The 15,737-nt window shown below is 38.1% G+C and overlaps 1 protein-coding gene across 3 annotated transcripts in view; it reads right to left on the reverse strand.

The window, feature by feature from the left end:
* inpp4b (inositol polyphosphate-4-phosphatase type II B) overlaps window positions 1–15,737 on the reverse strand; it is a 133,189-nt gene that overhangs the window by 33,703 nt on the left and 83,749 nt on the right. For all 3 annotated transcript variants that reach the window (XM_079337457.1, XM_079337456.1, XM_079337458.1), the window contains 3 exons: window positions 12,557–12,687; window positions 4,977–5,081; window positions 419–527 (listed from right to left, as the gene is read on the reverse strand). In XM_079337457.1, the coding sequence (XP_079193583.1) occupies window positions 419–527; window positions 4,977–5,081; window positions 12,557–12,687 (345 nt within the window). The remainder of the gene's footprint in view (window positions 1–418; window positions 528–4,976; window positions 5,082–12,556; window positions 12,688–15,737) is intronic.

Genomic DNA, 15,737 nt, shown 5'->3' on the forward strand with positions numbered 1-15,737 from the left:
TGGCAGCTGGCAAAAAAAAAAGAAAAAAAAATGTGTGGCTGGCTCTTCATTGACAAGTTAACATCCAACTTTAGGGGTGAAAAAACATCATTGCCAGGAAAAAGAAGCAGAGCAGAGAAAGTTCTGACTCAAACAGCCTTTTCCATCAAGCCTGTTGCCTGCAGTCAGACTGAGCTGTCAGAGGCAGTGGAGTTCCAGTCTAAATTCACAGCATTGTTTGGCTGTAAGTAACTGTATGAAGCTGTGGAAATCCAGTCCAGAGGGCAGGGGCAAATATATCTGTCACTATCAATTATGCCTAAGTGGAATTCTTTTGTCAATACTAGCCTGTTTCTACCTCAGCATGTGTCCTGTATTAAACCCCCCTCTGCTTGTATAACCCATGGTGTATTAGCCTGCAAGGTCTTATTTCATTTACCTTTTTTTGTCGGCCTCGTATCTGCTGAGGAGGCGCTGCAAACCTCCACACTTAAAGCCCTGGAAGTGGGCTGCAGGGGCACCGACAGTGACGATGTCGTATAATGCATCTGTAAAGAGAGAACTTTTGTTTAGATTGAAAAAAGGAGAAGTAGAACACAAACACTCCGACTTATTGACACTGGATAAAAAGGAGATTGATATAAAAAGAATATTATTTGTTTTTTACGTAAAAAAAACGAAACTATATTTATAGAGCACCTTTAATAGAAGAATGCAGCCCAAAATGCTTTACGTGGAATCAATTAGATTAAAAACAAGAAAACGTGACATTTTGAATAATAATGTCATTCTGCACTTTTCCAGTGTATTAGTTTTAAGGAGAACATATTTCAAGTTGATTTATGTTGTGCCCATATCCCTCCATTAATAGTCATCCTGTGGCCCTAATGTAGTGTTGGTCCCATGTTAAACCAGAAGGACGAGCAATGTCACAGTGCTTTATTCCAATTTGCACACCGTCGTCAAAAGTAAATAAACACTTCACAGACGGCTAGGCAGGCACAGGGGTGCTTACGACAGGCCTTGTTTTGAATGAGTAATGGATCAGGCCCACAATTAAATAAGAGAAACCGGGAGAAGGGGTTAGATGGGGGTTTATGGGAGGTGAATATTTTGGTGTTGAGTGTCAGGTCAGTTAATGATCACCCCCGGGACAGAAAAGTGCATGGATCCATTCGAAGGAAAAAATGGCTTGAAAAATCGTTAAAAATAGAAATTAATGACACAACACAGCTCAAAGTGTTGCCACAGAGATAAAGAAGACACAGTGGCCGACAGAATCCACGTCCCCTAACAACACCGCAGCAGACTGATAGTGGTTTGATGTGGGGGCTTCACTGCTACCCACTGCTTCTTCCATTAATTATCTCTGTGTCTGACCATGAGGCTCCCTGTCTGCCACACGTTGGGCCCTTGGAGTTTTCACATGTCCAACTTCCCTTAATTGGTTCTCCAACAGCAGAAGTCCACTGAAATTCAATGGCGGGTTGCAGAAAGCAAGATGACCAATTTGTGCTTGATTTGTCTGCTTTGCCTCTCACTCCATCCTTTTCTCAATAAATCAACAACAGAGCGAGTCGTTTAAGCACGATTGTTTTCTGAAAGGGGTAATTGAATGTGGCAGTCCGGATGAGCGGTTCTAATGCATACTTAACCTGTTCCACATTCCCATTTAACAATGACAAAACACCCTTTTACTCAGCCCAAAAGAGTGCAGAACAATGCTTACAGGTATAGCTTTGCCAAGCTGCAAAGCTATCAGGACGGAAGTAATTTACAGTTGTCATTTAGAAGAAAGAAAAAAGAAATCTCCCAGCAAAACAAATGGATACTGTTTGGAGCTTGAAATCTGGAGGATAAAAATACAGAATGAAAATGAATGTTTAAATGCATCACTCCGGAAATCAAATGGAACAATAGAGCAATTGACTGGAGAGTGAAACTGAGTCTTATCTCTATTATGGCGCAGATTCCTGAGTATTGTCTTTGCAATAATTTATTCTGTGTTTATCTCGTTAAATCACACTAAATGTGGTCAATTATTGTAAATCACTATCAAACAAGGTTGCAGTCAGTTATAACTGAACGTGTTCTGTATTGAGGGCTTTGCAAAACAATTCATGTTAGATGACTACTTGTGCTGAACTCTTCAGTCGAGCTAAAAGTGCATTCATTTTTGCTTATAATCAACTTCTAAACATTCTTCAAAAAAGCTGCAAGTTGATTAGATAAACCAACAATTAAGAATGAAGTCCTTTATAATCTTTTCTGATAAACTTATCAGGGAGATTTTCATTCAGAAAAAAACGAGTTCCGATGTAGTTTGAGTGTGTGTTTTAGAAAAGGTTTTCTGTTAAGTAACATACTCTTACAGAAACATTTCATATCCATTGAAACACCACTCAGGAAGACACAATCCCATGGTAACACAATATCTGCCTTTAATCTATACACTTACAGTTTAATCAAGTTCAATGAGTTCTTTTAGTGGCTCCTGCTGATCAATTTTGTTTTGCACTTGCAAATAACCTTGAGCTCGCTTGCTTGTTGTGCTTTGACTCTGTATGCCTCCTGGACATATTCCTAGTTTATAAAAGCAAAATAGATTTACAAAAAACATGTCTTTAGGATATGACTCTAAAACCTCCTCGAGAGGTCTTTCTCACCTTCAAATGGCAGAAATATATATAAAAAAAGCTTATCCAAATAAAGTTAAGCCAACACATCGACGGTGTGTATTTGCAATATCTGCCTTTAAATACAAAACCAATTGTTTCTTTCCTTTAATTATGAATGTACAGAACACACATGCAGTATATTTTGGTATAAGTTTAGCTTTGTCTTGCAGACTGTGATATACAGGGATATGCAGCTATCATTCAAAAGACAACGCAACGTCCCTTGTTTGTCATTATATAAAAATTTCCCGTCATCATATTGTTAGAATACAAAGATTTTGGAATTCTTTTTGATTGACAGTGATTCACTGTGTGTTGAATTTGGGACTGGCTGCAGATGCCTTACTCATCACTGTAAACCTGATTGGCTGTCTTTGAAGTTGTGCAGGTATATACTTATACTGGCTAAGTCTTATTTATAAAGCTCTTCTTGGTTTGGTTCCTTCTTATTCATGTTCAAAGAACCAGAAGCCACTATGCCTTGCATTCCTGTGATGTTTTTCAAACTGTCCGTTCCTCGTGTCTGCACTGAGCTCGGTAAAAGAGCGGTTAGCTTTGCTGCTCCCTCTGTATGGATCTTTCTTCAAAATGACTTTAAAGCTGCAGATCTTATTTCGCTTGAAGCCTTTGGCTCGATCTAAAAAGACACAGTGCCTGTGTTTATGAATTGTAATCTGTCATCACGACTCCCACTTTATCTGTTAACACATTTGCACAGTATAATTGTATTTTTCTTATAACGTTTAATGTTTGTTATTATTTTAACTTGTTAAAATAACTTGTTAATCATGTAATATTGATGTCATGTTAATATGACGTGCTGCTGCCCTCTTGGCTCAATGGGATATTTACTTGGTTATATAAAGGTTAAATCAAAAAATAAAAAATGAATAAAATTGGTATGTTCATTTGTCAAAATATGACAATCACCAAGTTACAATAATTAAGATGGAGACATAAAACATGTCTAAGGATTTCCAACAACCAGGCTTCAGGCAAACCTTTCCACAATGTTTGGATGAATTTTAGGTTTTCTGACTCAGTTATTTATACGATATGATTTTTTATCATGTCCACATTTCTTAGAAACAACTTGGGAGGCTATGGGAGCTGTGTGTATCCTGCAGGAGAATATAACTCCAGGTTCCCCTTTAACTATAGTAAACATAATGGAGTGTGCACAGACACATCAGCTTAAGAACCACGGCTTCGAATTGAGTCAATGTGTGTCCACAGAAGGTAATTATCAGACTGTCAGTCACAAACTCCTCTAAGCCTCATATTATCTTGATGCTATACTATTTACTACCTGGAACTTGCTGGGCAGTCACAGGGCTGTACGATGACTTGCTTTTACCTATTTTACCTGTCAGGTCAGAGCCTTCACTACAAAAAACACAATTTACATGAAGGTTTGTCCGTCTTCCATTTCCCATCAATCATTTGGTATATAGAGTATAGTTGAAATGGAGCCCACTCACAGACATCAAGGCAGCAGTGAGTTGCCTCTCTAAGACAGTTCCAGGGCAGTAACAGGCTGTGCCAACCAGAGAGCAGCGGTGGAGAATACCTCCTGGACTTTCTCTCCAGGATTACACAAAGGGCATAATTAGTGTTTGTCTGTCTGTCAAAGGCCAAGTTAATTTTCACCTTCAGCTGGCTGATGACCTAGAAGTCTCTCTGGCAGATGGAGAAGTCAGGCCTAGAAACACTTCAACATCTGACAACGAATGCAGCTCGGAGGAATTGGTGTCGTATAAAGCCAACTTTCCAAAACACCTGCTTTTTCTCCGGCATTATTTGACATTCTTCATAAAAGACACAGCAAACATCAACGGGGTAACAATTACCACCTGAATTTGAATTCTCCTTTTTGAAAAAGTTTTTTCTTGTGAGTTTAAATAAATTGCATAGCAGCTTAGCAATTTACAACATTTTGGTCACACTTAACTCTCCAGCTTTTATTTTTCAGCGTCAGGCTGCCTTTGCAGCTTAAAATGTCTAACCCCCGCTATTTTCACTACCTGCTTGGAACCAAACAGCAGACAAACACAGTTACTGACTAGCTGGTGATATAGTGGGGTGTCTGGAGTGTAAATGTTTTTTTCTTCAGAAATTGATAAAGGCAAAAAGGAGCTAAAACAATAAATGTTGGTTTAATAACATTAATTACAACAGCTGGATACAGTCAGTTATTTTTTTCACTACATTTATCCCCTAGTGTAAGGATAAAAAAAACTGTTTGTGCAAATTAGGTAAAATGTAAAATAAAAGGTTTGTTACATAAAGGCATGAAGTCTAAAGGTTGTATTGTAATACCTGTTTTTCTTGGACATGTCACCCTCATCCGTTGAGTGTGTAGATTTATAGGGATGAACTCAAGAGATTTCTGGGCTTTGCAGCAACTTGGCTTGAATGAACGACCTGGAAAACAGAAACAAGAACATACATTGTTGTAATAAAAACAGTATAGTTTGCTCAAGGTTCAACAATATAAAAGCATGTTGTTGCTGCTGCATGTATACCATAGTGTTTCCATCATAACTCCTTTATATGGCTCTCTTTTCTTTCTCTCTTCTCTGACTGCTTCTTGATTCACAGTTGAAAATAAAAACCTTGAGCAATTGTGTGGATGTGAATTTATTTTATGAGCTCCATCAAATTACAAAAAGAAATCAAGAGCACCAAATTTACATGGAAAGTTTGTTGAAGTAGCTGCAGTGAAGGTTCAGTCACGCATTTTAAAGTTGTGGCAATTTCAACAATTTCACTGACACTTTTTTTGAGGTAAAAAATTGGATTCAAGTGTATTGAAACTTAAATTGTATTTTCAAACTTTTCTAATGAATCGATGCTTTCATTACTAAGTTTCACACAGATTGAACAAACACAACAAACACTATAAAGCGAGATCAACTCGATTCGTTCAGTTAACTGCTGTGACATCTTCTAATGTGTACTGTAATCCTTTAAGAACAGGATTTTCTGCCCTTTGCAGCAGCTACTTTGCACAACATGCCCAATTAAAACTTTCAACCTAATGATTCTTTGTTTGTGTCTTATGGTTAAGCTAAAAATCTGACACTTCTTGTTGGCGGCTCAAATATGTAAATAGGGCTGATAAAAGCTCTTAAACATGTTGCTTGGCTTTCAGGAATAATTGTACTACAGAGACAATTTAGTTTTCACTCTTTTCATAACATCAAAGTGATTATCAGCATTTTCTTTTCTTTGTTTTGGATTTTTTTTCCATCCATCCATCTTCTTGCGCTTATCCGTGGTCGCTCAACGATGGCAAGCACAGTAAGTTAACCCAGACTTCCCTCTTCTAGCAACGTTTTCCAGCTCCTCCTGGGGGATTCAAAGGTGGGGAATTCCATGACCAAATGAGTTTTATAGTGCCTCCGGTAAACTCAAGGTCTGTCCTGGTTGGGCGTCCCCTGAAAACCTCCAAAGACAGGCATCCAAATCAGATGGCCAAACCACCTCAACTGACTCCTTTTGGATGTGAAGGAGCGGTGGCTCTACTCTGAGCTCCACCCGGATGTCTGAGCTCCTCACCCTATATCTATAGCTGAGCCCAGTCACCCTTTTGAAACCCTTTTTGTCCACTTGTCTCCACAATATTAGTCTTTCAGTCACGACCATATGTCACAGTTGGAACAAAGATCGAATGGTAAATCGGGAGCTTTGCCTTTAGGCTCAGCTCCCTCTTCACCACAGCCTGGCGCAACACCTGCAATAGCGATCTCATGATCCATCCTATCCTCACACATGAACAGAACCCAGAGATACTTAAAGTCCTTCACACTCCCCACGGAGAAAGCAATCCACTGTTTTTGTCGACAGAACTTGGAGGCGCTGAACCTCATTCAAGCCACTTCACACTCACCTACAAACTGCCCTTTTTCTTGTATTGGGTGTTGATTATGTTAGAATCTGTGTTGGCAAGAGCCTATTGTCATTTGATTATGGTGATATCCACGCAGTTTTTCTCCTTTTTCTCTTCTGACAATATTCTTTCGCTGATGTGTGCAAAGTATTGTAACACTGCTTCAAACCAGAGGAAGTGTTGTTGTTCTCCCCTTGAAGGAAAAATACAGCTTTCACATGGACAGTTACATTAACAAATATCAGGGAAGGAAACAATTGTTGTTGGAGGAGGACAGTGAAGATTTTGTGATGCATCATCTTGTTCAAAGCAGGGTTGTAGAAGCGAGGTGAGCAAAAACAGACAAGACAAAAACAGCGTGTAAACATTGTAAGACATTAATAAACCACACAAATCGCTAAATAATACCAACAAAAAAGAACATTTCAAAACGACATCAACAGCATGACAAATAAGAACATCCAATAAAATTGTATCATGAGCCCAGTACTGTGATTTGTGTAATTGTGTGAGATGTGTGTGTTCCAACAGGCCTTCTATATACCTTTAAGAAATCCTACCACTATGCAACACTCAAAGCCTCAGAGATAATGTGTGAGAGGAATGAGCACACATATCTGACCTGCCAGATAATTTTGACCCTATTTTGCAGGTCTACCTAATATGAAAACAAATCAAGTTCACCTCCATTGCTGTACCTGACGCTAAAACTGCTAACCCACTCAAGCTGAAACGTGTTATCTCAGAAATGGAAAACACTTTGGACTCAGCTGCAGCTGACGTGGTGCAGCTTATTATTTTCAAGCACTGGAATCAATCATGTTTCCTTCCTAAGGTGGGAACTGATTTGTTGCTACTCATCACAGTGCAAATGTAAACAGATGCCATATCAAAACGCTGAATATGTCATCCATCCAGTAAACATGAGGAAAATAAGACATCAGCTCTGCATGAAGAGATGTGCAGTCAAGGTTCTGGACCCTTTACCCTTCACCGAAAGTCAATGAAAACACAGAGTAGTACACATTTACAGAGTGTACTCAGAACATTACGATATTAAAATATTCATACAGTACTTGCGATGCATTTGCATTATTACCACATTTGATGTCAACAATTTTTTTTCTTAAGACCATGACATGCAAAGTGTGAAAGGCTCCATAGGGGAAGGCATGTTATCTTTTGCTCAACACAACTCGTCTACCGCCACAGTAGTTGCACAATAAGCCTGACAGTGAGTGATAGAGGTTCACTAGTTCATGTAGGACACAGTTAATTGTACGTTGTCGTCAGTTAGACGGCAATTTTCCCTTCAAACACGTCCTCCTTTTCACCCATCCCTCCTGCACAACTGCTGCACATTTACAGCTGCTGCTGGCAAGTTTTTTTCATCACTACCTCAGCCTCTACCTGTGTAGTCTGAAGCCCTTAACCTGCCCCTCTTTACTAGTGGGTTATGAGTTTTGCATTGCACTTACTATGTTGCAGTAGCATGCTGCTTGGTCAAAGCAGAGAGCATAACAGCATTTTCTGTAGTGTAACCACTTTACTTCAATCTAAAACAAATGTGTTCCTTATTGAATGTGAACATGCTGATGTTTTAAAATGGCTACCATCTTGAGCATCTTGTTGAATATTTTAGCATTTTCAAAGTGCCTCGGAACAAAGTGGAACTGAGACAGAACTGGAATGCAATTAGCTTTGCCGGTATCTGGCCCTGAACCAAAACAAATGACAAACACACATTTTGATGGTTTCAGTTGCGATGCTCGTGTAATCAGTTAGTCATTCAAAGTTATCCCTTAACTGAAAATGGGCCGCACTTACAGTGTCTTTCTAGTATTCTGACCACTCAAGGAACTCTTTCTTACACCACATGTCACATTCATTCTTTCACACACACATTAACACACTCATGTAGTGCAGTGCAGATCACTTGCCAGCTTTTATAACTTGGGTTTTGAGTATCTTGCCCAATTGAGCCATTTAGAGTATAGGAGGAGCAGGGTTTTCCTCCTCAATAAAACTAAAACACCAGTTGCATGGATAAATCAAATGATTAAAAATTAGATCATCAAATCAATTAGCTTTAACTTCTCAGGGCAATTAATGTATTGATGAATTAAAATATGATTTAAAGCTGTTAAGTTAGCTCAGAGATATGTGTCTGTATACTGCCATGTGCCAAGTGTGGCTTATAAAAGCTGTTTATTTTCATGTTTTCGCACCTTTCTTTACCCACGCTCATCCTTATGTTTCTAAAGGCTAACAGTCAAGTCAATAACCACCCTGTCATGTCTGCTCCATGGACTCTCACTATCAACTGTAGAGCCCTGGGGAGCAGGCTAATCGAGCCAGTGACCATTGTGGGTAAGATGAATTAGTCATACTAGACCTCCATCTGTTTGTCCAGGTGGGCTGGCTATGTGACAAAGGAAGCGAATGCCAGCAGTACTGCCCAACATCTGCCCAACATGTCTTCTCTTAATCTTTCCTGTCAATCCTTTGCTCTTCACCACTTTTTAGAACTTCTTTGATACTTTCGAAGATGAGCCATTAATACATGATTTTACAAATATACCTATGTGGCCAAGCCAAAGCTGTGAAGAATAAAAGAAGAAGAAAGACCACATACTATAAAAAAAAAACACCATGGGAAAAACAGTGCTTTGAAAGTGAGACCTATCAGATGATTGTAGCTCTGTTTATAAGTATGTTATGCGTTTCAGCTTCACTGCACTGTGGCTCTGAGAGCACAGCAGGGTTGCTATTAAATCCACAGTTATATATGATGTAGACTTAGAGTAGGATTGGACTCATGCTGTGCAAAGTTTGTTGGAACAGTGAATCATGTCTGAAGCTGCTTTCTTAATTAAACCAATCTGTGTCTTTTACATTTTGGCCTTCATATTCAAAGTGCTTCTTTAGTGGTGCTTTTTAATGTGAGATGCAGAAACCCGACAAATAGAATATGTGTATGTACTCCATAGCTGCGCATCTTACCTGCAGAAAACAAACTCTAGAGACTCCGTTTCTAATACAGATATAAAAGAGCCAGAGTAAGATATGAAGCTCTAATCTACAAGACGCTGCTCTGGTCCTTAAGCTGCAGTTATCCCATAAGAGCAGTTTAAGAGTGACAGCAATGTGCACAGAAGTGCCGGCAGTGTTGAAGGTCCAACAAACAGCACGCTGACGGGATTATGTCTGTACCTTTAATAAACAATGAAAACAGCAATGATTCATTTATGAATGAAATACAGTTATTAGAGAATCTAAAGTGTGCGCTGAGTTCGGCACGCCATTAAAAATTAATAAAATGAGGGTGCTGAACCTGAACACAGGGCCTACATTTCCCAGAAGACTGCTTCACTTACTCTTTTTCTCATTCTGTGATCTGCATCTACTCCAAGTGTTTCTGCAATACAAAACACTGTATGACAAAAACCTACAACTGGCACATTAAAAATGTCAACCAACCACTGATTTTGTTCTGTGCACACAAAATCACTTTGACTCAAATTGACCTTAAATTATTTGCGCATTAGAGTCAGCCCCTAATTAATTTCAATGTATGAGTAATCCTGTTTAAGGACAGAAATCCTCAGAGCCTTGTGAACCCAGCACAAACCCGAGCATTGTAAAAACATCATTAAAAATGAAGACAGTGATTATGCTACACTGTGGGATACTTGGTGTATTTCCTTCTTTCTGTTGTTGTTATTTTTAATTAATAGACATCGTGATTATCTTTTTATATCATATAAGCCTTTGTTTAAAAGCTTTGATACATGGAGTACTTTAGGTCAAATATGAGGAAGCATATTTCATCAATCATTTTTATATATAGGCTAAAATCATAACAAAAGCTGTCTCGTGACATTCAATAATAAGGGTCTACTCTCAAGGATGTTTTATCACAGGGATTCAGTATAATCCTCGAATGAATCATAACTGGCACAAACTTTGAGAAAACCAGATTAATGGTGAACAGCCATCTGCTATTTTGACAGACATTGAATATTGAGGGCTTTTTTTATGTTTTTAAAGCATTGTATGAACATACAGGTTAAGATTACACAAATATCCTCTTTTTATATTCACTCATTGTTTTGACTCACATCACTAAATGGATATACTATGCGTCACCACTTGTTTGGTTTGCATAATTATCATCTCACTCCTTATCTTCTTGTCTTTGCTCACCCACTGGTCTTCACTATCAAACCACCTCCACACTGTCTCATTATAATAATCCGCACCGTTTAAAAAAACCCTCAATTTTGAATAATTAATCTGCAGCAGTTTGCCCACCCAACTTGTTTAGCGGTGTCTGTAATGCTGCTAAGTTAATTTGAGTTTGATAATTCAAAACCTCCAGATAGTGCAGCATCGGGTCCACACAAGGGACTTGTCAGGAACCATATTGACCAACGTCCCATTATCCAGCCTCCTCGCCCTCACAGTGCAGAGGCTAAACAGCATCATCTCTTAACAGCAGAAAATGTCCGAAACTCATATCACTATGTGTGAATGAGAGTACTTGGTCTTTCTTCATGATGTTTCTTTAGCATGCTAAAATATGCATGCAAAGATTGATGGGAAAAGAAACTCGGAGTGATTGAAGGGTCTTCAATCGTTTAATGCCTGTTGTTGCTTCAGTTAAGATTCTTATTAGTTACTATTCAATGAGTTTTGTTAAGGACAGAGGCATTTCATTACAATACATCTAACATCTGTTGTTTTGATGAATAACAGGAGTGTATGTCTTTTAAGGTCTGTGCTACTTACAGTCAGTTATGTACTGTCAAAACAAACAAATGTACACTATTTGGCAAATGAATTTGAAGACAACTAATAATTCAACTAGATATTTCTTTAGTAAAAAAACAACAACAAATATAATCAGCGGCATTCTGCAGCATAGTCAAATATGGAATTTTACCTTGTTCGTTGTCAGCAGCAAATAAAAAACTGCATACAGTAATTCCAATCAGTGTTCACAGAGCTAACTGAGCAGATTCATTTTATATGTAAAACAGCAGAAAGTGTACAAAAATATTACATAATTGCAAATGATGTAGAAGTACAATATATGTAAATGGGATGCAAAACCTATGTTTTCCTTTGCACACTGCAGAGATGTGTATCCGTTTTTACTGCAAACAAGTCACCCCTGATGAAACCTAGGTTGCTATGGAAACTCTTTGACAGCAGAAAGAAAAATGAAACTGTATCTCACAAAGCTAGCCATTGACACAATTCATCCAAAATCATCCCTCTCTCAACCACCAGGTCGAGAGTTTGATCCTCAGCTCCTGCAGCTACATGTGGATGTGTCCTTGGTCAAGAGACGTCACCCCAGGTTTACCTGCAGCTACGTTGGTGGCTTGTGGACGTTATTGGGGTTGGTTAATACTGATAAACACTTTACATAGCAGCCTCTACCATCAGTGTGTGAATAATTACAATTGCAAATGGAGAAACACTTCAATGTGTTTGTCCAGGGATTTAAATAAATAAATAATAATAATAATAAATAAATAAGTAGGCGTGACCTGCAGTGTAAAAGTTTCTAGTCAAAAGACAAGAAAAGCGCTTTACTGTCCATTTACCATTTGCTTTCCATGTTGTTTAACTGAGAGCTGGCTAAACTTTACTTCTGACGCAGCACCTATCAGTAAGTGTCCGTCATCACCAAGATGATGACTTTTTCTTCCAGAATCCACTGAGCAGATCTTACCTGTTAGCACTTGGTCTGATGAGTATTCAATCAATAAGAAATATATTGAACCCCCCCCCCCCCCAAAAAAAACAGTGCTGTATCTCTGTCACAAGGCCAATGAGAATGTCACAGACATTATTATAACATTTGAATCAAACACCTATGACTGCCTTTCACATGAAAGGCATGAAATGACCTATATATTCTTGATCTTTGAGTAAAAAACAGTGCAGATTTATGCACTGTAAGTGTGGATTACTACTTTGCAGGGGGTGGTCATACCTGTAATCTTGTCCAGTTCAGCCAAAGTCTCCTGGTAGGAGCTGACAATCCCTCCATATCGTGTCATCACCTCTTTTCTTAAGTTGTCCCAGTGAGGAGAAAGATCCCCCAGTTCCCTCAGGTCCTGCAGCCTAAAGAGAAACACCGATAAATGAAGACCTTTGTGTATTTACTGGAGCTTCTACAGTCTTGAGGTGCTTCAATTTCTACTTAGTTTTTGTGTGTATAAAATAGAAATCTTACTTTAAACAATCTTATTAAAGGGAGAAAAACAACTTTGTAAAAATCAACCAATCGGAAAAGATTTGATGATTTACTTTTGGTCTTTTGCCAATAGATAGATAGAGGTTTTATGGAGCACAACTAGGATCTTAGCGTTAGAGTTCTGAGTGCTGTAACGTATTCAAGATTCAAGATTTTTATTTGTCACGTGCTCATACAGATGTGCAGTGAAATGTAAGGCTTTTTTGAGGCCATGGGCATAGAAAAGGTTTTTCTTTGTGAAACAGTGCATAGAAATGAATCCTTGGTTGAGATTAAAAATAAATAAATAAATAAATATATATATATATATATATATATATATATATACACAGTATGTTTATCAAAGAAAAGTTATCAAGTCTCTGAGCAAGTTTAGCTGTATATTTAGGTGCTGTGATTATTAAAAACTACTGTCTAAATCGATCAACACTGGTAAAAACACAAACCAGTTATTGGCCTGATTTTAACATTCTTAACTGGTTTACGGAGGCTTCACTGCTGGACCTGAATATTAAACACTTTGCCCAGTCTGAACAGATTCCTAAGTATTCTTTGGTTACATCCAGATTAGAGAGCCATCTATTCATCTTAACTCTTTTCAAGCTATCTCAGCTTTAGTCAATGTACAATGAATAGAGTTGAAAGTCTCAGTCATTACAAAGAAACACTAAACCACACCTACATAGACAAAAAACAAAAAAACAAAACATTTGCTCTTACTGGCGTCACTGGTGAGATTTTTGACTTAAGCTGTCCCTGCAGCATACGGACAATATCATCTGTTCTCTTTATATGGCCAATAATAGTGGCAAATTTTCTTCGCAGAAAGGCAGCCACTTTCAACGGTTTATTATTTGCATTTAATAAGCAACATCAGATGGGCAGATATTATTCAGAAACCAGAGTTGAAGCATCCATTTAAAATAAATATTATAATAATATAATAGATTTAATGAAGTATTCAGGCTAATTAATGCTGAACCATAAGCATAGCTTTTCGGTAAATATGCACATATTCAATGATTACAGGTTATTCATGTATTATACTCTATGTTCTAAAATGAAAGGAGGGATGTTTAAATGCATGTTGGGTGGACTCATTATGAAGACTTTGTCGAAAAGTATCATGTAGTAGTTATTTCTTTGTTGTAGTTCAACTATTACAACAAAACATTTGGCGCTGAAAGCCTCTCCAGACTTTTTTTCCTCCAGGTACGTCAGTGCATTTCCATGCACAGTAGAGGTCGATAGATACGGTGCCAGAGAGAAAGCGGGAGAGTGAGTAGCATCAAACACAGTATTTGGAATAGGTGGTCATAGAAGTTAGAAAACATATATTGTTGATGCCATGCTCTAATCTGTTTCTAAGGGGACTATTTTTTGTTAGAAAGTAGTTCTTGATAAAAACTGCTGATAGAGGGGTCAGGGCTGTGAATATCTAGTGTAACAGGAAAAGAAAAGAAATGTAGCTGCAAATAAATACTGTGCTGGAAATGCTAGGCGGTCCTCACTTGTGATTTGTACTTGAAAAAAAGGTTTGACATATCATAGTTTGGATGCAATGATAAAAAAAACAACAACGGTGTATTTCATTACCAGCACATATGCATAAACAGTGTAGACATTTCCAAATTCAAGAGTAGATGCTTTTTTCGTAGTCTGGCTAAAATTATTATCCAAACTGGCTGTAAAACATACTGTGTTAAAACAGTATTTTCATCTCCAGCTCACTTTAGTCACAAACGAAAGTGCAGCTGACAACAACTGTAGGGCTGGGAGGCGACACATGATGAGCAAGTCTGCCAACATGCTTTGCAGGTGGTTGTTAGAAATTCCTTCTGATAGGTCAGAAGTACACACAGGGGAAAGTAAGTATTCCTGACCAGCATGAGGAAAGGAAAGTTATTGTAGCATGAGCAGAAATACCAGTTTGTGTGTGATTTGAGGTCATTATAAGAAAGTATATCATATTTACTTCAGGGATATGAATAGGGAACAATGATGAATATCTATGTTGATTCAAAAGGTGTTGTGTGGAAAAGTCCTACAGACAAGATGAGCTTCTTAGTAAATGAGAGAGTGGCTAAGAACTGTGACTTCTGAAAATAAAATAAAAAGAAAAACCCAGCAGAAGTTCTCAATAAAGAAAGACAAAGGAGTCAGATAGAAAAATCAATTACTGCTGTTTGATGTGGGCTAAGCTCAGACTCAGGCTGAATAAAGTAATGATATTGTAGCTTTAAGACACAAACAGTGAGTTAGATTGCCCAGCTCTAGAGGTATGAGTAATCACCTGCTTTGTCTCAATCACATGTATTGTTTTCAATGCACCTACTTCAGAAAATGTCCCCTAATATAATAAACGGGTCATTTTAACCAATCAAGGGACCCACTGCTCTCATTGCATGATCGGTATCACAGATTTTGCTCTTTGAGAAGTTGCTACATTTCACACTAATCTACTTCGACCCATACAGCTCACAGCCACTGTGATTGTGCATCACAGTTTGAGACCACGGTCCTCTAAGAGATCTGTGTGTCCAGCTGGGGAGAAGGTCAGGGTGGATGATCCGTGTGAAACAATACATCATCGATTAAATAATAGAGAGGAACTTATCTGCTTGCTTAATGACAGTGATAAGACAGTGGGATGGTGGATAGAGATATTATATCACTCCGTTAATCAGAGGGCTATTGTGTTGAAAGAGTTCAAGTGGGATTTAAAAAAAGGTGTGATAAGAGTAAGTGTAGGGTTACGATGTGCTTGTAAAAAAAAACATCTTTTTTTATGCGTTAGTGTATATCTAACAGCCAAGCCTTAAAAGAAGGCTCCAATAAACATCTCATCCATGAACAAATCAGATTTTTTAAGTGAAGAAAGAAAACGGTTTGAGTGAATGTTATACGCCTCGTAGTG

This window comes from Symphodus melops, assembly GCF_947650265.1.
Source record: "Symphodus melops genome assembly, chromosome: 2".
Taxonomy (NCBI): domain Eukaryota; kingdom Metazoa; phylum Chordata; class Actinopteri; order Labriformes; family Labridae; genus Symphodus; species Symphodus melops.